Raw genomic sequence first — 24948 nt, 5'->3', positions numbered from 1 at the left:
TTAAACCTGTACCTTCCTCACAGAAATCTAGTATTGTTGCAGGATTTTTTTTTACCACAATACCACAATTCATTGTCTTGCCACTTTGAAGAATGAAAATGTGTATGCAAGATGAACAGCAGGCAAAAGATTGTTAAAGTGTAAGATTAGAAAGGAAGGGTAGTAGGAAAGCTCTCTTTACAGAGAGGGGACATTCAAAAGTGAATGGGTGGGACTTATAGCCAAGGGTCCTTGTTTTATAAGGTTCTTGTCAGCCCTCCCTCTTTCCTTCCCCCTTGTTCCTTCTTAGGTTCAACCTTTATTGGCTTGATAGCTCTAGGTGTTGGGTTGTCCATTCCTGATTGCTCGTTTTCATTGCATGAGAGGTTGTCTATGGTCATAGTTAGGTCTTTTGTTAAATTCAAGAGGGAAACCTGAGGGGGAGTAGGCAGTCTGTTACATTCTTAAGAGGGATATTTATGCCTAGGGGGTTTTGCTGTGCTCAGACACACCCAGCATTGTTTCAAAATATGTCTTTCCCACCCAGGGACCTCAGAACCTAACCCTTTCCTTCTCTGCTTATTTCCATCCTGTTTTTGTTTTTCCTATCACAATATGCCAGCTGACATGCATTCTTATTCCTGTGACCAGTGACAACCTCAAATTTCTCTTCAAATGACAAAAAAGGACTGGAGGTTTTTGTATGTTTGTTTTTTGCTTCTCTTTCTCATAATATTAAACTTATTTTGTTGTCTTTTCCAGTGTCTCCCTGCATAGTGCCAAGACTCCTTTACCACCATAACTTCTAGATGACAGATGATCTTTTCTACGCAAGGAGGTTATATATGTTGTCTACCTTGGATTGGCTTCCTTTGCCTTTGGTAACTCCTGTATATGACTACCCCAACTGACCAATGTTGACACACAAGTAGGTACATCTCTACACCTGTATTCAGCAGGTAGAAGTTACAAAAGGAAAGACCTTCCACTCTGAGCAGTCTTAAAGATTTTAAGAGTCAAAACTGTTCAGGGATAAAGATGTGGGAGACAAAGGCAGAAGGAAATGACAGGCAGAATTACATTTCCTTATAACCTGCAGCCCATTGACAAACACTTAAGTCAGGCAGAGTAAAATTTTTCTCCAGGAACTCCCTACTGTCTTAATAATAATGATTTGGTAGAGAGGAAAACACCCCTAGCTTGACAATAGTTAGGCCTTCGGTATCCAGTGAGTCTTCTTTAGAATATGAAAATCTCATTGGAAATTTCCCCTTGACTTTACCTCCCCCAATTCCCAAATATGTATAACCAGTTTCTTCACAGGGTCCAGGGCAGCTCTGCCCATGGATCCTACCCCCGTGCTTTAATAAAATCAACTTTTTGCACCAAAGATGTCTTCAAGAATTCTTTCTTGACCATAGGTTCCAAACCCCACAAACCCCATCATCACCCCAAAAACCTCATCAGAAATGATTTCAAAAATTATAAGGGAGGTATTTATAAGACACTGAACTGCTAGAGAAATGATTAACTCTTCATATTCATGGTATTATGTCTTGCTCTCCCATTTATAATATCAAAATAATTCACCATGATTAATGTTAGGATAGTGAGCCAACAGAAGTAATAGGGATTTGCCATATACTATTTGTTATTATTATTTAAGAATATTACACTTTAGTACTACTACTTTTCTCATAATTCATATGAATTAAAATATAATCTTGAATGAATAAGTATAAATAAATGTCCACATGGAATACTACAGGAAACATTATCAGTGATGAGGAAGCTTGGGGCAAGCTGAGGGCAAAATACAGGCTCTCACTCCCCCCACCCAGGTGGAATATGTGTGATATTTCTTGGACACTCCTGGCTACCCAGGAAAAGGGGTTTAAGTGCTTTCCATGGTAATATGGGAAACTAAGGCAAATGAAAAATTAAATTCCCTTACTGCCTACAGTCCACAGACAAGTCATTGAAACCGGCAGAGTTACTGCCCTCTAGGAGCTCAGCTAACTTGATGATGACACTTTGCTAGGGAAAAAGAGAACTTTAGTTTAACATGATCCTGACCTCAAGGATCCTCTAAGTCTACTTCCCTTACCTCAACTGTCCCGAGATATATGCTGGGAATCATACTCCAAGCTTATGCCTCCCATATACATCTGAAGGGTCTCATGACGGAGGTTTTATTAAACAGTAATAAATGGCATTTCCCTAACAACCACTAGCCCCTCAAGGTCCTGGAAACCTTGCTTCCAAAATTCCTTAGAGACTTACTTTATCCCGGATCCTCTCCCAATCTGAGGGTATATAATGAGTTAACTGTCACGACCTCAGTGTGTCCTGTCCCCACGCTTTAATAAAATCAACTTTTTGCACCAAAGACATTTTCAAGAATTATTACCTGGCCATTGGCTCTGGACCCCATGATCTCCCCATCACCCCAAAACTTCATCTATCAGCATTTAATAAAGTCCAGGAGGAAATACTGACCAAATATTTTTCTAGAATTTTCCAAAATCAATTACAAGGCACCCTACTTTCTCTAGAGTTCTCTATGGCATATTTTTGTAGACAAAACAATACAATAATTCTGTTTGATTCTAGTGTATATAGCAAAATTTAGAATCCTATAAAGGAAATTTAGAAATTGCATTCAAATTATTTTCTTTCTGTTATTTTTTTTCTCTTTTCACACATTCTAAGACATGTATTACTCATCTCAAGTTACTATTATACTATTTGGAAACTCCAGGTACTCATAGATTATATTTCTAAAGGGACTGAGTTTATTTTAAAGCAACATATTAAGTTTTAATCTCAGTAAACAAAGCCATGTCTTCATTATATGTTTATTCTGCCATAAAGTACAGACTTGCATACATCAAATGATATGATAAACTAATTTAAAGAAAAAGGTGTTATTTTTTAAGTAATAAAGCATGTGGAACTAAGGTACAAAATGTATATCTTCTCAGTAAGTAATTAAGCCATAGTGTTTTTTGTTTTCTTAGAAGTTTTCATAATTAATGTTTTAAAAATTTTTTTATCTGATACTTGTGCTATTCACTGGAATAGAAGCATAGAAAAGATTCTCTCTGCTTAGATTAACATATTCATACAATATTTGCCCAAGCTGAAACAAACAGTTCAAATGTCTAAGAGGTAGTGCATTCATGACCACAAATTATTTTAAAAGGGTGAACCACTAAGATTTTTTTTTTAGCAAGACTTAAGGAAAACCAGTCTTGGGCACTGAGTGCTGACCTATTTTATAATAGTTAATTAGAAGTCTGAGCTTTTTGCAAAAGAATGCCATTTTAAATTTACATGCTATCCCTCTTTCATAACATATATATACATGTTTCACTGAGGCAAGCAACTTAGAAACATAATTGCATCATAGCTGTGCAGTTAAGCAAGGATATTGTCAATTGATTGTATCCATATTTTTTGTGGGAGATCATCTGTTCTGATCACTGAAATAAATAATAAAAGGTTACATTTAGAAACCTAGAAAAGCTGTTTAGTACATAAAAGTTTCAATTGCAAAATAATGCGAATGTTATAATTACCATAAGAAATCACAATGTCTAACATATAAAAATTACCTGCAACCACTTTTTAATCACAATAATGTTATATCAAAGCATACATATTTCTGTTAACTAAAGTTAATGAGGCCATTTAGAAACAAGAGACAGATTCTTCCATTCGCTCTCTATGTTTTAAAAGCTGCAATAGGGGCGCCTGGATGGCTCAGTCGGTTGAGCATCCGACTTCTGCTCAGGTCGTGATCTCACGGTTTGTGGGTTCGAGCCTCACGTCGGGCTCTATGCTGACAGCTAGCTCAGAGCCTGGAGCCTGCCTCAGATTCTGTACCTTCCTCTCTCTCTGACCCTTCCCTGCTCGTGCTGTCTCTCTGTCTCTCAAAACAACAACAACAACAACAACAACAACAACATAAAAAAAGTTGCAATAATAATACCAGAAAAGGGACAGGTCTTTGTTTTTTAATATCACTGAAGTACATAAAATGCCTTGGCAGATAACAATACTATTCCATGACAACTACAATTTTTATGTTCACTTTCATTCTTATAATATTCACATTTTAATTATGTATTTATTTTGATTGTTTGTATGTGAAAACACCAAATAATCTATTATCTCAACATTAAGCTGATTTCTTCTGAAGATAATTTTAAGAGCAATAGAGATTACTTTTTCAGGATGTTTAAGGCATAATGATTAAGGTTCATGCTTGCTGCTTTGCCTGCGCTTCTGCTTCCTGGAATGAAAAAACAAACAAAACATATATTTAAATACCATAAAGCAGGCATCCATGTACATTTTAGGTAGACTATATTATCTCAACTGTTAATATTCAAAAACATAAACAAATGGCTCCCAGAGAAGACTGCTTAAAAATTCTTAATAGAAAAACTATAAAATAGAATCTTCTGCTTAGAAACAGATGTAATAGAAGACTGCTTAATCACTACTAATTGTGTGAAATAATTCCATAAAAGCAAGTGATTTCCAAGTATAGTTGAAACTAAAAAAATAGATGATTTCCTTTTTCTGTGATTTTCCACCAAAAATTGAGTGTTCACAAACATTGTTACCTAAAGTTTACAAGTTAGTTGTTTTGTTTAATTAAATTACTTAGAAAATGTGCTATTTATTAAAATGTTGTTCCTTTAAATTTTACACAGTAGGCAGGAAAAGACATCAGGTTGTCTTTCTCCTTCTCTGGTCAATGAGTATTTCTAGCATAGGAACTCTGACCTATAGGTGTGCTCTGGAACCTATCATACTACTTGACACAAAATACACTTTAAGGAAAGTTTATGGAACTAAAGATGAGTGGTAAGAGTGAATTTGGTGAAAGAAATTTCAGAGTTAGGTTGTAGAAATAATGCATACTAGACAATATCATTCTAAACACCTGTCTTAAATTGAATATTTGGTAGTCTCAGGAGGAGTGGGAGTAGCTGAATACTCCAAAATGAGCCTCTGATACTATGCCCAGAAAAGGGGAAAAAGCAAAATAGAAAGATAGTAGAGTCGTACAAAACAAAAAAGGTAGAAATGAAAGAAAGGACACCAAAGAGGACACTGCAACTTGTTCTTTAAAATTTTTTATTTAAAAAACTTTTTTCTCTAATGTTTTATTTATTTCTGAGAGAGAGACAGAGAGAGAGAGACAGAGAGAGAGAGAGAGAGAGAGCGAGCGAGCAGGGGAGGGTCAGAGAGAGAGGGAGACACAGAATAGGAAGCAGGCTCTCCAGGCTCTGAACTAGCTGTCAGCACAGAGCCCGATGTAGGGCTCGAACCCACGAACTGTGAGATCATGACCTGAACCAAAGCTGGATGCTCAACCGAATGAGCCACCCAGGTGCCCCTAAAATTAAAAAAAAAGTGTTTATTTATTTTGAGAGAGAGAGAGAGAGCCCAAGTAAGGTAGAAGCAGAGAGAGGGAGACAGAGAATCCAAAGCAGGCCCATGCTGTCTCTGCAAAGCCTGATGTGGGGCTCAAACCAATGAAACATGAGATCATGACCTGAGCCAAAGTCAGATGCTCAAATGACTGAGCTGAGCCACCTATGAGCCCCTGTAATTCATTCTTAACACATCTTCAACAAAACAGATGTGAAATACTACCTTCCAGAAACCTTGGTGAAAAAAAAAAAAATACCCTAAGCTCTTTTAAAACTTTAAACATCATGTTTGGTTGTCAAAATGAATATATCTCAGGCCCTCATTATGCATTTTCTTTCATGTTATGGAACAAGTTTTTGAGAATTTCCTTACAACACAATGAATTTTACATGAAGACTTCTCAAAGGCTTAGAACATATAGTTGGGGAAGTAGTTATATAAAAATGTGAATATGGGGCGCCTGGGTGGCTCAGTCAGGTGAGGGTGCAACTCTTGATTTCAGCTCAGGTCATGATCCACGGCTGTGGAATCGAGCCTTGTGTATGGCTTTATGCGGAGTGTGGAACCTGCATAGGATTCTCTCTGTCTCTCTGTCTCTCTGTCTCTCTCTCTCTCCCCCACTGCCCTCTTTATGACCCGTGTTGTCTCTCTAAAGAATAATAAAATAAAATAAAATAATAAAAACAAAAATGCTAATATGTCCTGATGTGAAGTCCTTCTTTTTATGCACATCTAATGCTTCTGAGTAACTAGTATTTTGTAAACACCCTAATTCCTTAAAGTCACATCCTGTCACTCTTTGCTGTAATTAGTCAAAAATCCTTTAGTTCTCAGTTATCCCTTTTAATGGAAAAATTATTGGCACAGACATCCAAAATAAAAATGCTATTCAAAACTTTTTGTAATTTGTCTTTACAGTAATGCATTATATTTAAAGTGAATTATTTACTTTTCTAATTATACTTTATCCATCGCATATATAAACTGTGCCAAAATTTGTAAGCAGCCAATATGTATAGTTCAATAATTATCAAATCAACCTGAGAGATTTGGAAATAAGCATATGAGGGTATCATCCCTTTTCATTCCTAATATAAACATCATTCCATAAATGCACTGATTTTGCATCAGATAGATAATCTTGGGTTCAGATTTCAGCTCTGTTACTCTACAATTATGTAAACTTGGACAAATTACTTAAATTATCTGAGCATCAGTTTCCTCTTCTGTAAAATGCTTTTGAGGGCACCCAGCTCATAAGGATGGTGTATGTAAAGGGTCTGGCTCAGTATTTGGCCATTGCAGGCATCCATCCTTCTTTCCTGCTTTTCTCTTCTCCATTTTTGTCTAGTAACTAGGACCAAAACCACAGCTAAGTGATATTAATATAAAATTTCTCTTGGAGATGTGCTAAAATAGAATGGGCTTAGTGGAAATAGGAATGGTTCAACTATCACAGCAGAGGCAGATTCCACTGCTCCTCCCCGAAGCAGGGTGGTTGAACCAAAGCTAATGAGAACATTTCTCTAACCAGAATTCTCTCCTCCATCAACATACTATTAGTGAACATGGGTTAATGACTTTTTAATGTTTTTATTTTATTTTTGAGTTTGAGAGAGATAGAACATAAGTGGGAAAGGGGCAGAGAGAGTGAGACACAGAAACAAAGCAGGCCTCAGGTTCTGAACTGTCAGCACAGAGCCCCACGTGGCGCTCAAACTCACAAAATGAGATCATGACCTGAACTGAATTAAGATGTTTAATCAATTGAGCCACCCAGGTGCCCCAATGGGTCAATGATTTTTCTCTCAACATGAACATCACCAGATTTTTATTTTTTAGTAAAAAAGAAGTTATTTTATTTCATATCTGAAAATCATCACCTCCTATAAAGAAATGCTGGTGCTAAGAAATAATCTTTTGTATTAAGAAAATAGAGTAAATAGTAAATATACCCTGTTTTGAATGCATCCAATATACAAAATAATATAAAAATTGTCTTCTACAGGAGGATTCCTAGTTTTATACAACTATTTGTTAGAAGATACTTTTAAATACCAAGTTCTCCACTGAATCAGTTTTGAATAGTTTTTAAATGTAAAAAGAATGTGTGCTAATTACTTTGAAAGTAAAGAGAGGAAAAAATATTCATGTTTAGCTATGGTTCAGTCCAGCCTCTTAACATAATTAGAGTATTAATTATACAGTAAAATAATCATGTACCTCATTATAATGTATTATGTACCTCAGTATAATGTAATGGAAGCACTAGTTCTTTCAGTAAGTAAACTATTTTTGTTGACCCTATTTGTGGAAATTTAACTTGTTTTCAGAGTTTCAGGATATATGTAACTCTTTAAAATATAATTGTATCCATAAAGTTCATTACTTATTTTGGTTGACCCTGGTTTTAGATATTTAACTTACTTCCAAAGTTTTAGGATTGTGGATAACATTTTGATTTATGTTTTTATCCATAAAACTTTTTTCCATGTATAGAATTATTTCATTAGACTATAATACCCCATGTGAAATTATTGAGTGAAGGACTATAAATATTTTAGGGTCCTTGATTCCTGTTTGCCATTCTAGTTTTCAAAAATGAGTACCAGTTCATACTACAACCAACATATCTATGCACCCTTCTTAGCACTATTATCCTTTGTTATTTTTACTAATTTCACAGATCAAAATTGAATCTCATTTTATCACATCTTTATTGTCAGTGCATTTTTCTAATGTGGGTTAACTAGTTGTATTTTTTAAAAAATTTTTAAATATTTATTTTTGAGAGAGAGAAACAGAGAGGGAGACACAGAATTTGAAGCAGGCTCCAGGCTCTGAGCTGTCAGCACAGAGCCTGATGCGGGCTCCAACCCACGAACCCTGAGATCATGACCTGAGCCGAAGTCGGACCTTTGACTGATCCACTCTGGCGCTCCCTAACTGGTGGTATTTCTTATTCTGTATAACTTCTTGTTTTGAGGGAATATGTGTGAGAATGAGGAGGGGAGTGGCAAATGGCGAGGAAGAGAGAGAATTTTAAGCAGTCTCCGGTATCAGCACAGAGCCCAATGCGGGGCTCGATCTCACTACCATGAGATCATGACCTGAGCTGAAATCAAGAGCTGGATGCTTAACTTACTAAGCCACACAGTCACCCCTTATTTGGTATACTTTCAATTTGTCATTTTTTTTTCTAGAAGGCTTACTGTCCTACTAAATTAAAGGGGAGGAAATACTCTGAAAATTGAGCTGAAGAATAGAAAAATCATCATTCTGATATCCAATGTTCACTTTTAGTCTTGGGGAAAAACTTATTTTTTACTAATATTCAAAATCTTCCTATCACCAGATAAAAGACGTAGCATATGGAACATAGGGAATATTGTAATAGTGTTGCATGGTGAAAGATGATAGCTACACTTGTGGGCTTACCATTATTTATACAGAAGTTGAATCATTATGTTGTACAACTGAGACTAATGTAACGTGTGTCAACAATACTCCAGTAAAAATAAATAAATAAATAAATAAATAAATAAATAAATAAAACCAAATCTTCCTATCACCAATCCTCCCTTATCTCCACTGTCAATTCCAGATCTCTTCTTATTATCCCAATCTATCCACTCTCTCTTTGTTAACATGCACTGTTGTTTTAGTTTATTCATACTCCTAGACTTAAATGGAAAACAAAACAAAACTATAAGCTGACTAGCTCAACTATGAGCCCATCAACACTAGCTGGACCTTCTATTTTGCTGATCCATACTTCCATTTACAATCTTAAGCTACTCTTTAGCCTATTTTCAACAACTGAATCCTTTTCAATTCTCCTCAAAGTTCTAAGACCTTAAATTTCTCATCACACCTAGCAGATGGCCTTACACTAAAGATAAGACATTTTCTAATGTGAACATCTCTATCCGCCTTTCACATTAAAATTTCTATTTTTGTCCTTCTCTCATTCTCTCCAATCTCAGAGAAGATTGATGTCCTCTCTTTTCCAAGACTAACTCCTCCCCTGAATCATCACTTTTTTGTTTCCTATATGATGTTTGTTTTATCTCCTGATTACTCAGGTTAGAAGCCCTGTATATAGCTTCATTTCCTCCTAGTTTTTACATATACAAACACCTCATATTGTTACATCTTATCATACATAAGTTTTCTCTATCTCCTAAATTCATCTTTTCCTTTCCATAGCTGCTGTACCACTTTAAGCCCTCTTCATTTTCTGGAGTTAAAGTTACCTTTTACTGGGTGGGCCTAACTCTAAACTCTCATTTCTCCAATGTTTTATAATCCACACAGTTTTCAAATTTATTCTCTTAAGACACAGATCCAATCACATCTTAAAGTTCAGAGAGGATCTTATCACTGTCTTCTCCCTTTTCCTACCATGACTTTTAAATAAAGTCAAAAGTACCTAACACAGAATTCATAATTTAGTCCAAACCTACCTGGCTAATCTCACCTCCTCTATTAAATATGCTGTATTATAAAGACATGCAGCACTACACTCTGCTCCCTGAATATACCATCATGTGAAGCTACATGCAGTGGTTCCTGTTCTGCCTCTGTTAAAGACACTTTAGTGTCATTTCAGTATTTTTGAATCCCTAACAACTCAAATGCCTCTTCCTCTGTGAAACTTTCCCCAAATTCCTTAATAATAATTTATTATTATTTTCTCTGGATGCTCATGGTACTTTTTTCACAGCATACAGCATTTACTATAACATGTGTTGGCTTATAATTATTTGTAGTCATATTTGTTGTATAATTATTTGTATACTTTTCTTTCACTAAGTTAAAAACATTTTGAAGTCAGTTACTATGCTGTATTATCCATATTTTTCTCACCATCAATGTCAATTTAGTGTTCGGCACTAATAACTGGCCAAATGAATAAATGAATAAATGACTCCTACTTTCAACTAAGGAAGAGGGAGTAATCAGTCACAGAAAACATATTATCCTTTCTTTCATACTTCCTCTTATCTGAACTGCAATCAATGATATAACTTGAGTTTTACTAACTTGAATAAACAAAAATGCCTTACCTAACATTTCTCTCAACTTAAATTAAACAAAGCCTAAAATAAGACATTTTATTCATGGGAAAAGATATTTCAACAAGGAAATAGAATTTCACAATGAGTCAGACAACAATGTTAGAAAATGGTCTCTAGTTGAAAGCAAGCAATAACACAGATTCTCAAAATTGGAGGAGGAGTTGGAGTTCAAATAATCCATTTACTATAAAATTAGTTGCTAAGAACAAAACATAAAATGATAGAACAGGGGGTATACATTCTGATTAAGCCAGTCCGTGTAGAAAAGAACTATTATAAAAAGCATGAGGTGCCTGGGTGGCTCAGTCGGTTGAGCATCCAAATTCAGCTCAGGTCCTGATCTTGTGGTTCATGAGTTTGAAACTCCGTGTTGGGCTTGCTGCTGTCAGTGCAGAGCCTGCTTCTGATCCTCTGTCCCCCTCTCTTTTTGCTCCTACCACTCATGCTCTGTCTCTCAAAAATAAAAATAAACATTTAAAAAATATTAGAAAAGAAAAGACCTATGGTAAAAAGCAAAGGTATATTTAAAGCCCATAGCTTGAGACATTTCATTAAATAGACAATTTAATTTTTGAGTCTTTTCTTTATATGATGTCCCCTGGAAACACTACCATTTGAAAAATTAATTTGTTTTTGGCAGGGATAAATCCCCAAATTTAGCCAGCAATTTAGGGACCCATTTAGAAACTCAAATGCTCTTAGTTAATTTGAATGGGTGACTCTAGCGTTTACTCTTACACAAGGAAAACAGATGTTGCCAAGAAGATTACTATGAACTAAGATGTGTTCTGTTGATGTAAAACCATGCATGATGGCTGAAATAATGGAGTATTTAAAATTGGTATCCGCTTATTTATGAATGGGCCAATGAGAAATTTACTGCTTTGGGTAACTTGATGGGGAAGTCACTCCACCTACCTCCGACTCACATAGTTTATGTATTTGATTATGCACATCTGTCTGCCCTACCAGGAATTAAATGCATGCAGAGAAGAAACGTTTCCTATCAGCTATGTTACACTGACTCTAGCTTAACCTGAATACATTATAAAGGTAGAAATCTCACTGAATTAAAAGCCCAGCAGCAATAAAATGGCTAATAAGGCGAGGAAAAAAGGAATCATACCTTTGAACCAGGTGGGGCTGTCAAGCCTAAAAATGCATACACTGCATTATTTTCTCTGGCTTCAAAGAAGGCATCATAGTCCTTAATGAAAAGAAGGAAAGGAGAGTAATCAATATGTAACCAACTAAGTAAATAAAAGAGTAAAAGAGTAAATTTATTCAAAACTAACTGATTGGTGAAACTTCTTGTGGGGGGGATCATATAGGCCATCTAATTTCCATAATGCTAGGATTCTGGGAAAAGTAGTAAAGAGGCAAGGCATATTAGATCCCATTTAATGTGGGTTAGAATATATGCTATTTTGTGAAGCAAAAACTGCAAAATGGCTTATTCCATATAACATAGTATTTAAATCTGCCTCGGGCCAAGTAGCTTTCTCTACAGCTAAAGCAGCCAAATATTTTCCAGTAAGAGGTTGCTTATTTCTGGTAGGAGGCTATTACTTCCATTCCCCATTATTTCTCTTTTATTATTTATTAAGATAGAGGTACCCTCAGAACCTAGAGTAGAACAGATATTAGCTAGATATGCCCAAGATCATAAGAGTAATATATCTGTGCTGTTTTTGGAGAAAGAGAATGAGATTTTCATGAAATATGACCAGAAGAGCAAATGAAAGTTTCATTTCAGGAATTCATGAAAAGCCTCACATGAGTGAATTTGGTTGACCTTCCCACTATCATCCTCTAAGCCACCAAGCACGCTTTAGAAGTAACAAATTTAATTACCTAAATTTAACTATGACATATCAATAGCAAAGCTACTTAGAAAACAGAGCCATTGATTATACCTGGCCTTACTTTGTTTAATTTAGAACACACAGAAATAAGTCTGGCATTTTGGCTGATTTATTGGAGGTGAAACGTACTCATAATTTCCTGGTTTCTCTAGAGACTTCCTCATCAACAAATTATCAATTACAGTGTTCTCTATGTATATGTGTAATTCATGGTACTTGGAGGATCTGGAGATATAAAGTTTAGATGTATGTAGAGTTCTTCGTACTTGGAGGATCTCTCAAACCATGAATGACCATAAATTGGATCCTCACCTCAAGAAACATCAGAGTTTCTCTCTCTAATTTAGGGATTCTTTTAACAAAGTCAGAATTATTTAGCCCTGCTATAATTTCCCAAGGATTGACTCAAATCATCTTATCATGTACCCTAAATGCTGACAAAGGAATAAACCCTACTACACAGCAGATACATATGAACAGCTTCCTATGAGATTACTCTTTGAGGTCACTATTCGAAAGTGAAACTATTTGGATATTGATAACAATTTCATACTGAGACATATGACCTTTAAACTACTCAAGGTAAACAATATACAAACAATGTACATCAGTCTTAAACTCAAGAACTTGGAAATGGATCAAGAAGATGTGGTGTATATATATATACAATGGAGTATTACATGTCAATGAGAAAGAATGAAATATGGCCATTTGTAGCAAGGTGGATGGACCTCGAGGGTGTCATACTAAGCGAAATAAGTCAGGCGAAGAAGGACAGATACATATGTTTGCACTCATAGGTCTAACAGGAGAAATCTAATGGAGGACCATGGGGAGAGGAAGGGGGAAAGAGATTTGGGGAGAGAGAGGAACGCAAAACCCGAGACACTATTGAATACTCAAAAGGAACTGAGGGCTGAAGGGGGAGGGGGAGAGAGGAGAGGGGGTGGTGGTAGTGGAGGGGCCACTTGTGGGGAAGAGCACTGGGTGTTATATGGAAACCAATTTAACAAGAAAGTATTAAAAAATAAAAGAAAAAAAGAAAAAAAAGAACTTGGAAATAAACTGAAAATGTTAGTTGAAAGAGTCCAAAATCATAGAACAGGTATATCTTACCTCTTCTTCAAAGTAACAAAAACAATTCATGTCAGTCTTTAAGTTCATGTAAAAGAAAATAGGTCTTCAACTACATTGAAATCTGATCATAAAATGCTACTCTGCTGATCATAAAATGCAACTCTAGTTCAAGTATTTTGGGATCAAAGCACATATATTTTAAAATATTTATTTCGGGGGTGAGAAACAGAGATAGAGGGAGAGAAAATCTCAAGCAGACTACAAACTGTCAGCATGGAGTACAATGCCAAGCTTGATCCCACAAACCATAAGATCATGACCTGAGCCAAAATCAAGAGTCAGACGCATAATAGAGCCGCCCAGGTGCCTTGGATCAAAGTATATTATTTATTTTTGGCCCTGGACTTAGCAAGCAAAAACAGGTTTCCAACTCTGAGACCAACTTACATCTCTAGTTTCTCAAATAGACCAGATTAATTAATTTATTCTGTAAATATATATTAAGCACCTACTACATGCCAATCATTTTTTGTGCTAAGAATACAAAAGTAAACAAAATATTTTAATTCATTTTAATGTTTTATTTATTTGAGAGAGAGAGAGAGAGAGAGAGAGAAAGAGAAAGAAATAGCAGGGGAGGGGTAGAGAGAGAGAGAGATAGAAGATCCAAAGTGGGCCCTGCACTGACAGCAGTAAGCCCAATGTGCGGCTTGAACTCATGAACCATGAGACCATGACCTCAGCCAAAGTTGGCTGCTCGACTGAGCCAACCAGGTGCCCCAAAATAAACAAAATATTAAGATTTTCATATCTATACATGGCTCAATTGTAGGGAATGCAAATGTAAATGTTTACAAAAAGTAAACAAAAGAGATTGTAACAGTCTGCTTCTTCTATAGAAATTCACTTGAGGAAAAATACAGATATTTTGTTTACACCTCTAGGATTCCAACATTAATCAAGAATGTATTCTACCATATATCGGTACCATATTATCATTTCATTAAAAGGCTTTAGTTCTTCATATACATAGCATAAGCTCTTTCAGAACAAAGATTATCCTTATAAATGTTGTACCTTCTATAACGGTGTCTCATCTATGTAGTAGGGTAGTTGTTTCCGTCACACTTCATTCTGGAAATAAGAACCTAAGCCATAAGTCATTGGTTCTCAACAGGGTTTAATTTTCCCCGTAGGGACATGTGGCAAAATCTGGAGGTATTTTTGGTTTTTCACCCCTGGGAGGGTGCTACTGGCACTCACAGAACCCAGGGGTGCTGTTAAACATCCTACAATGCATAGGGAAGCCCTCCACAACAAAGATTTGTTCAACCCAATATGTCAGTTGTGCCAAGGTTGAGAAACCTTGAGATATTTTTTAACATTTATTTACTTTTGAGAGGGAGAGAGAGAGCATGAGCAGAGAAGGCAGAAAGAGAGGGAGACACAGAATCCAAAGTAAGCTCCAGGCTCTGACCTGTTAGCACAAAGCCCAATGTGGGGCTCGAACTCATGAACAATGAGATTATGACCAGAACTGAAGTTGGGCGCTTAACAGACTGAACCACCCAGATGTCCCGAAACCTTGAGATATTTTAAGGTACAGGATTTAATATGAAGGACTTATTTACAAAGGAACTGATGAAAGGCAAACAGGAAATGATAAGGCAACCCAAGGATTAACAACAGCAAGAAGCTGCTACCACAGCTACAGGTTAAAGGAAAAAGTAGAGAAAATGATATTACAAAACCCAGGAACTGAGACATGTGGTACCACAAAGGAGACATAGATAGTGTTATGGACTCTTCCAGAAGCAGGAAGGAGAGGAACACCTTGGCTTTTCCTTTCCTCTGTCTTCCACTCTTCCAACCAGTATCTCCTATTATTGGCCAAACCTAATAGGTAGCCAGTCAGGAAGGGAGATTGAGAAATGTAATATACTGAGGTCAGCCTCACCCATAATACAGAATGGAGAAAAAAAAGAATGAAGATGGGATCTTTGCATAAATAGGAAAATGAAATACACACTGTTTCAACAGAAAAAGTAAGAGCTTTAGGAAAAAAACAGATTTAGGTTTAAACCCAAGCTGTATGGTTTAGCAAGTCAGTTACCCTTCTTCTAAGCCTCAATTTCTTCATCTATAATACAAGAATAACAATACCTACCTCATGGGATTAGTATGAGAACTAACTAATCTAAAACACATAAAGCATGTAGCACAATAGCTGACATACCATACATATGTTTTCTATAAATGGTTACTATGTATTCTCCCTTTTTGTTCAGTCTCTGGTTTGGGTATCAAGGTGATCCTGGCTTTGTAGGATGAGTTTGGAAGTTTTCCTTCTATTTCTATTTTTTGGAATAGTTTGAGAAGAATGGGTATTAGCTCTACTTTAAATGTCTGGTAGAATTCCCCTGGGAAGCCATCTGGCCCTGGGCTCTTATTCATTGGGAGATTTCTGATAATGGATTCGATTTCTTCACTAGTTATCAGTCTATTCATGCTTTCTATCTCTTCTCATTTGAATTTTGGTAGTGCATGTGCATTTAGGAATTTGTCCATTTCTTCTAGGATGTCCCGTTTGTGGGCATATAGTTTTTCATAGTGATCTCTAATGATTGCTTGTATTTCTAAGGGATTGGTCGCAATAAATCCGTTTTCTTCATGTTTTTTCTATTTTCTCTTTTTTCTTTCTAAGGAACCTGGCTAGAGGTTTATCAATTTTGTTTATTTTTTTCAAAAAAACAACTCTTGGTTTCATTGATTTGGTCAATTGTTTTTCTTTTTGGATTCCGTATTATTTATTTCTGCCCTGATCTTTATTATTTCTTTTCTTTCTATTTCTATTATTTCTGCTGGGTTTGGGGTGCTCTTGCTGCTCCCCTTCTAGTTCCATTAGGTGCTCTGTTAGATTTTGAATTTGCGCTTTTTCTAGTTTGTTGAAATAGGCCTGGATTACAATATACTTTCCTCTTAGGACTGCCTTTGCACGTCCCAGAGATTTTGGATTGTTGTATTTTCGTTTCCATATTTTTAAAATTTCTTCTCTAATTGCCTGATTAGCCCAATCATTCTTTAGTAGGGTGTTTTTTTTAAGATACCATATGTTTGCATTCATGGGTCTAACAGGAGAGACCTGGCAAAGGACCATGGGGAGAGGAAGGGGGAAAGAGCAGGGGAGAGTGAGGGACATAGATCAAGGGGGACTACTGAATACTGAAAATGAACCATGGACTGAGGGAGGGGGAGGGAGGGAGGGGGTGATGGTCATGGTGGGGGGCACTTGTGGGGAGAAGCACTGGGTGTTATATGGAAACCAATTTGACAAATTATTATAAAAAATAAATTTTAAAAAAAGTAAGAGACAGAGCATGAGTGGGGAGGGACAGAGAGAGAGCGAGATGCAGAATCGGAAGCCGGCTCCGGACGCTGAGTTGTCAACACAGAGCCCAATGCGGGGCTTGAACCCATGAATGTGAGACCATGACCTGAGCCAAAGATGGAGACTTAACCGACTGAGCCACCCAGGTGCCCCAGTAGGGTGGTTTTTATCCTCCACATTTTTGGAGGTTTTCCAGACTTTTTCCTGTGGTTAATTTCAAGTTTCGTAGCATTGTGATCTGAAAGTGTGCATGGTATGATCTCAAATCATTTATATTTATGTGGGGCTGCGTTATGCCCCAGTATGTGATCTATCTTGAAGAATGTGCCATGTGCACTCGAAAAGAAGGTGAATTTCTTAACTTCAGGATGCAGAGTTCTAAATACATCTATCAATTCCGTCTGTTCCAATGTGTCGTTGAGGTCCATTTTTTTCTTTAGCGGTTTTCTGTCTGGTGGATCTATCCATTGCTGTCAGTGGAGTATTAAAGTCCCCTGCAATTAGCACATTCTTATCAATAAGATTGTTTCTGTCTGCGATTAATTGTTTTGTGTATTTGAGTGCTCCCAAATTTGGTGCATAGATATTTATAATTGTTAGCTATTCCTGATGGAGAGACCCTGTAATTATTATATAATGTCTTTCTTCATCTTTTGTTACTGCCTTTACTTTAATGTCTAGTTTGTCTGATATAAGTATGGCTACTGAAGCTTTCTTTTGGCTTCCAGTTGCCTGATAGATATTTCTCCATTCCTTTACTTTCAACCTGTAGGTGTCTTCCGGTCGAAAATGCGTCTCTTATAGACATCAAATAGATGGATTTCTCCCTATGAGTGTGTATAGTGATAAATCTTAATTCTTATTGTTATTAAACTCCTAACAGTATCTGATATACAGGAGGCATTTAATAAAAGTTGGATTCTTTTTCCATTAACAAATATTTATTTGATCAAGTCTCATCTCCTGCCCCTTCCTTTTCACCTCTCTATTTCTCAGTTATACCTTATTTCTATAACACACTCCATTGCTTTACAGTGTGGCTTCTGTGGGAGAAATAAACCAGGTAAATGTTTCTGAAATGTTACCCTTATAACCTATAAGGTGTTTGTTTACAAAGTCAAATGAATTAAAATTTCTGGATCAAAAAAGTTAAGACAATATATGCTGACTTAGATTGGAACGGATGGCCTCTGAGCCAATCATAGCTCCTATGATTCAATAATTTGCCGAAATTTAAATTATAGAGGCACTGAGGTTTCACTATTTAAATGAATAGCCTAATTGCCTTTTCCTTATCTGCAGAGTATGTCTTTACACATTGGCCCCATTAGCAGCAGCAGATGAAATATTCAGGACCGTCCTCAGAACTGAACAATTTCAATTCACACACACACACACACACACACACACACACACACACACACACACACATTATGCCAATAAAGTTCTCAATTTTTCCATGTTTCCTTCTCTAGATTTTCTGAATTGGCACATAAAAATAAATCCCCACCCCAAAGTGTCCTTCATTCTCCCATATAAACCTATCATGTAGAAGATTTGGATTGTTGGCTCTAATACATTTGTCCCTCAGTCATGCTAATTCTGAGGACATAGCAATGCAAACAATTCTTTACCAGAAATTCCTATAGCCCTCACATATGCCTTCTGTACTGTGTCATCACATGGCTATGTATTTACAACCACAGTCCAATTGTTGCAGGTGTCTGTGATTCTTCCTACATCCCACTTCCAACCAACTCCTTAAGAGAAAAGAGAAGACTGCTTTATTTATACTTGAACTTTCCATAGTATCTAAAATTGCTGGGGGTTGCAAATGTTGCTTAAAGAAGAATAAAGAAAACTACTCTATGGTTTAAATGAACTAAGGATGGCATACTTGAAATCACCAGTCACAAAGCAAAAACTCCATTTTTGTTTCCCTTGTTATTACATGAGTTCAACTAGCTAATTTACATTTTATGAAAATTCATTAATAATATCAAAATAAGAGGCACCTGAGAGTCTCAGTCAACCGTGCATCCAACTCTTGATTTCAGCTCAGGTCATGATCCCACAGTTAGTGAAATCGAGCCCCACATACAGCTCTGTGCTGACAGTGCAGAGCCCTCTTGGAGTTCTCTCTCTCCCTCTCCCTTTCCCTCCCATGCTCTCTCTCTCTCTAAAATTAAAAAACAACAACAATGATTTAGGTACTATCAAAATAAAAGTATTACTGGCTTCTGGTAGGAAATAAGATATTATTCTTTTTTAACTACTTTTAATCTTAATAAGTAAAACAGCTGACTTCTTTCAGGAGCTTCTTCATGGACATGGCAGAAATAACAAAATTGCTTTGATAGAATTAAGATGAAGAAATGGAAAGGCAGGGCACCTTCCTGGCTGAGTCAGTATACCATGCAACTCTTGATCTCAGGGTTGTGAGTCTGAGACACAGTTTGGGTATAGACATTACTTGAAAATAAAATCTTAAAAAAAAAAGGAAACTCAACTATATGTCCAAGGTCTGTATTTATGCATTTACAGGAAAGTAGTGGGGTAGGGGTGGGGGATTACTCATCCATTTGCTTCCTAGTAGAAATATCCTAGCTGCCTAGGATGGATGAAAAGATGAACAGGAGAAATGGCTGTATGAAAATATGGGGGTGGGGTGAAAGGGATAGGATGGATATAGGTGATCCATATGATAAAAACAAGAGTTGAAATTGGTTTCTTACCCCACGGTACTGGCTTTCATTGAAAATCTGAGGTGGCAGGGGGTACCCTGTGGCTGGTCGACTGTTTTCAGGTACATTTTCTCTCATCCACTTCCGATTCTCTTCATTAGCTGCAATGTCTTTTTCTTCAAATCTTATTTTGTTAGCTTCTAAAAAACCAAGTACATCTTGCTGTTTCTTCTTAATCTAGAACCCAAAGGACAAAGAAAATTTGCTGTTTTCATTTTTCAAATTAAACAAAAGTCAGTGTTTGTGAACTAGCAGAAATGAACTCAGACACGGATCAAATTTGTGGTTTCACAGAATATGTAGTTTTTCTTCTTTATAATTTTGTTGTTAATGACGTCTCATAAGTGGATTGAATAGCTTTCAATCTTTCCTTTTTTAATAGTTTATTGTCAAATTGGTTTCCATACAACACCCAGTGCTTTTCCCCACAAGTGCTCTCCTCCATCAACACCACCTCTTTCCTCCCCTCCCCCTTCCCCTTCAACCCTCAGTTCATTTTCAGTATTCAATAGTCTCTCAAGTTTTGCTTCCCTCTCTCTCCCCAACTCTCTTTTCCTCTTCCCCTCCCCCTGGTCCTCCATTACACTTCTCCTATTCTCCTGTTAGACCTGTGGGTGCAAACATATGGTATCTGTCCTTCTCTGCCTGACTTATTTCGCTTAGCAAGACACCATCGAGGTCCATCCACTTTGCTACAAATGGCCATATTTCATTCTTTCTCATTGACTTGTAATACTCCATTGTGTATATGTATATATATATATATATATATACCACATCTTCTTGATACACTCATTAGGTGATGGACATTTAGGCTTTTTCCATGTTTTGGCTATTGTTGACATTGCTGCTATGAACATTGGGGTGCATGTGCTCCTATGCATCAGCACTTCTCTATCCCTTGGGTAAATCCCTACCAGTGTTATTGCTGGGTCATAAGGGAGTTCTATGGATAGTTTTTTGAGGAACCTCCACACTGTTTTCCAGAGTGACTTTACCAGTTTACATTGCCACCAACAGTGTAAGAGTGTGCACGTCTCTCTACACCCTCGCCAGCATCTTTAGTCTCTTGATTTCCTCATTTTAGCCACTCTGACTGGCGTGAGGTGGTATCTCAGTGTGGTTTTGATTTGTGTTTCCCTGATGATGAATGATGTTGAGCATTGTTTCATATGCCTGTAGGCCATGTGGATGTCCTCTTTGGAGAAGTGTCTGTTCAGGTCTTCTGCCCATTTCTTCACTGGGTTATTTGTTTTTTGGGTGTGGAGTTTGGTGAGTTCCTTGTAGATTTTGGATACTAGCCCTTTATCTGATATGTCATTTGCAACTACCTTTTCCCATTCTGTCAGTTGCTTATTAGTTTTCTTGATTGTTTCCTTTGCAGTACAGAAGCTTTTTATCTTGATGAGGTCCCAAGGGTTCAATTTGCTTTCATTTCCCTTGCCTTTGGGGATGTGTCGAGTAGGAAATTGCTGAGGTTGAGGTCAAGGAGGTTGTTTCCTACTTTCTCCTTGATGGTTTCAGTGGTTTCCTGTCTCACATTCCGGTCCTTCAGCCATTTTGAATTGATTTTTGTGTATGGTGTAAGAAAGTGGTGTAGTTTCATTCTTCTGCATGTTGCTGTCCAGTTCTCCCAGCACCACCTGCTAAAGAGGCAGTCTTTTTTCCATTGCATACTCTTTCCTGCTTTGTCAAAAATTAATTGGCTGTACATTTGTGGGCTCAGTTATGGGAATAGCTTTCATTCTACAGATCCGTGTATCAACCTATTTTTTTTCTTTTTCCAATGAAAACTCCCACATCTAATGATGCAGGAGTAAGGCTAGCTAAAGTATATCAATAACCTAAAGTGCAGCTAAATCAAAACTGAGTAGTGGGAAGCTGTGCTTTTCATAGTTTCAACTTTTTAGAGGATCTTTCCAAATGACTCAAGATTATATCCTTATTTTGGTTAAAATTTTATCTTTAGTTTTTATTTTTGTGTTAAATTAAAAAGTCCATAATTATTATAGTTTCTAAGTTATTGTGATCTTCCTCATAGCAGAATAATTCTAAATATATATTATATATATATGCTAGCATTTTTCCAGTTCTTTTTTATTTTAACTTTTTATTCTAATCCCAGTGTATTTAACAGTGTCATATTAGTTTCAGGTGTATATTATAGTGATTCAACAATTCCATACATCTCCCAGTGCTTATCAAAAGTGCATTCCTTAATCCCCAATACCTATATCACCCATACCCCCCACTCCTCTTGTAACCATCAGTTTGTTCTTTATAATCAAAAGTGTTTCTTTGTCTTTCTATTCTTTTTTTCCTTTGCACAATTGTTTTGTTTCTTAAATTCCATATATGAGTGAAATCATATGGTATTTGTCTTTCTCTGACATATTTTGCTTAGCATAATGCTTTCTAGCGCCATCCATGTCCTTGCAAATGACAAGATTTAACTGTTTTTTATGGCTGAATAATGTTCAGTTATGTATACACACTACATCTTCTTTATACACTTATCTATTACAGCATATTTGAGCTGCTTCCATAATTTGGCTATTGTATGCCATAATGGAATAAACATAGGGGATGTATGTATCCTTCTGAACTAGCACGTTTGTATTTTGTGGGTAAATACTCAGTAGTGCCATTACGAGATCATAGGGTAATTCTATTTACACATTTTTAAGTAACTGTTTTCCACAGTAGTTTGCATTCCCACCAATAGTGCAAAAGAGTTTCCTTTTCTCCAAATCCTCACCACCACTCATTTCTTAAGTTTGTTACTTCAGACATTATGACAGGGGTGAGGTGATAGATAACTGATTGTGGTTTTGATTTGCATTTCTCTGATGATGAGTGATGTTGAACATCTTTTCATGTGTCTGTTGGCCATTTATCTGTCTTCTATGGAGAAATGTCTTTTCATGTCTTTTGCCCATTTTTAAATTGGACCATTTGTTTTTTAGGGGGTGTTGAATTGTATTAGTTCTTTATGTATTTTGGATACTAACCCTTTATTGGACATGTCATTTGTAAATATCTTCTCCCATTCAGAAGGTTGCATTTTAGTTTTCTTGACTGTTTCCTTTCCTGTGCAGAAGCTTTTTGTTTTGAAGTAGTGTCAACAGTCTATTTTTGCCTTTGTTTCCCTTGCCTCAAGATATATATCCAGAAAAATGTTGCTATGACCAAGGTCAGAGACATTACTGCCTGTGCTCTCTTCCAGGATTTTTATGGTTTCAAGTCTCATATTTAGGTCTTTAATCCATTTTGAATTTATTTTTGAGTATGGGAAAAGGAAGAGGTCCAGTTTCACTGTTGTATGTGGCTGTCTAACTTTAACAAAACCTTTTGTTGAAATGACTTTTTCCCCTGGGATATTCTTTCCTAGTTTGTCGAAGATTAATTACCCATATAATTGTGGGTTTATCTGAGTTCTCTATTCTGTTCTATTGACCTATGTGTCTATTTTCCTGCCTGTATCTTACACCGTTTTGGTCACTACATTTTTGTAATATAACTTGTAGCCTGGAATTGTGATACCTCCAGCTTTGCTTTTCTTTTTCAAGATTGCTTTGGATATTCAGGATCTTTTGTGGTTCAATACAAATTGTAGGATTGCTTGTTCTAGCTCTGTCAAAAATGCTATTGACATTTTCATAGGGATTTCATTAAATGTGTACATTGCTTTGGGTAATATAGACATTTAAATAACGTTTGTTCTTCCTATCCATGAACATGGAATATCTTTCCATTTCCTTGTGTCATCTTCAATTTCTTTCATCAATATTTAATAGTCTTCAAATTACAGGTCTTTCACTACTTTAGTTAGGTTTATTCCTAGGTACCTTATTGTTTTTAGTGCCATTGTAATTGGGGTTGATGCCTTAATTTCTCTTTTTGCTGTTTCATTATTAGTGTAGAGAAATGTAATAGATTTCTGTATGTTGATTTTGTATCCTATGATGCTACTGAATTTATATATATATATATATATATACATATATATGTATGTATAATAGGTGGAATCTTTAGGGTTTTCTATATAGAGTATTGTGTCATCTGAAAATAGTGAAAGTTTTATGTATTCCTTGCTGATTTGGATTCCTTTTATTTATTTTGTTGTCTGATTGCTGTGGCTAGGACCTCCAGTACTATGTTGAATGAAAATGGTGGAAGTGGATATCCTTGTCCTGTTCCTAACATTAGGGGAAAAGCTCTTAGTTTTTTACCATTGAGTGTGATGTTTGCTGTGGGTTTTTCATATGTGGCCTTTACTATGTTGAGGTATGTTCTCTCTAAACCTAGTTTGTTGACAGCATTTATCATGAGTAGATATTGGACTTTGTCAAATACTTTTCCACATCGATTGAAATTACAATATGGTTTTTATCCTCTTGTTGATGTGTCATATCATTTTGATTGATTTGTGAATATTGAACCATACTTGCATCCTGGGCAAAAAAATCCTGCTTGCTTGTGGTGAATATTTTTTTATAATGTATTATTGGATTTGATTTGCTACTATTTTGCTGAGGGTTTTTTTTGGTATCTATGTTCATCAGAGGTACAACTCTGCAGTTTTTTGGTTTTTGTTTTGTGTGTGTGTGTGTGTGTGTGTGTGTGTGTGTATGTCTTTACCTGGTTTTGGTATCAGGGTAAGGGTGATGCTGGCCTCATAGAATAAATTTGAATATTTTCTTTCCTCTTCTATTTTTTGGAATACTTTGAAAAGTGTAGGTATTAACTCTTTAAATTTTTAGTAGAAATCACCTGTGAACCCATTTGGTCCTGGACTTTTGTTTGTCAGGATTTTTTTGATTAGTGATTCAATTTCCTTCCTAGTAATCAGTCTGTTCAAATTTTCTATTTTTTCCTGCTTCAGTTTTTGTAGTTTATATGTTTTTAGGAATTTATCCAATTTTTTAGTATGTCCATTAAGTTGGCATATATGATTTTATAATATTCTCTTACAATTGTTTGTATTTTTGTGGTTTTGGTCATTTTTTTCTTCTCTCTCATTAGTGATTTTGTTTATTTAAGCCCTTTCTCTTTTTTTCTTGATGAGTCTGGCTAGAGAATTATCAATTTTGTTGATTTTTTCAAAGAAACCGATCCTGGCTTCATTGATCTGTTCTATTTTTTTAATTCTCTAGATCATTTATTGCTGATCTAATATTTATTACTTCCTTTTGCTGGTTTTAGGTTCTTTTGTTCTTCTTTCTCTAGCTCCTTTAGGTGTAAGGTTAGGTAATTTATTTGAAACTTCTCTTGCTTCTTGAGGTAAACATGTATTGATAAAAACGTCCCTGTTAGAACAGCTTTTGCTGCATCCCAAAGGTTTTGGACTATTGTGTTTTCAT

At 36.1% G+C, this 24948-nt stretch overlaps 1 protein-coding gene across 2 annotated transcripts in view; it reads right to left on the bottom strand.

The window, feature by feature from the left end:
• Positions 1 to 2756: 2756 nt before the first annotated feature.
• The window catches only part of SH3BGRL (SH3 domain binding glutamate rich protein like), a 62796-nt gene continuing 40604 nt past the window's right edge, over positions 2757 to 24948 (bottom strand). The window contains exons 2-5 of one of the 2 annotated variants that reach the window (XM_029930041.1): positions 19577 to 19762; positions 11638 to 11718; positions 4210 to 4276; positions 2757 to 3464 (exon numbers count right to left, since the gene is read on the bottom strand). In XM_029930041.1, coding sequence (XP_029785901.1) covers positions 4244 to 4276; positions 11638 to 11718; positions 19577 to 19762 — 300 coding nt within the window. In that variant the 3' untranslated portion in view covers positions 2757 to 3464; positions 4210 to 4243. Of the gene's footprint in view, positions 3465 to 3977; positions 4277 to 11637; positions 11719 to 19576; positions 19763 to 24948 lie in introns of those variants that run through there. The other variant, XM_029930039.1, reaches the window with a different exon arrangement.

The sequence above is a fragment of the Suricata suricatta genome, chromosome X, assembly GCF_006229205.1.
Source record: "Suricata suricatta isolate VVHF042 chromosome X, meerkat_22Aug2017_6uvM2_HiC, whole genome shotgun sequence".
NCBI classification, from domain to species: Eukaryota; Metazoa; Chordata; class Mammalia; order Carnivora; family Herpestidae; genus Suricata; species Suricata suricatta.
Note: the sequence above shows the minus strand (reverse complement) of the source record. Positions and strands in the feature narration are given on the sequence as shown.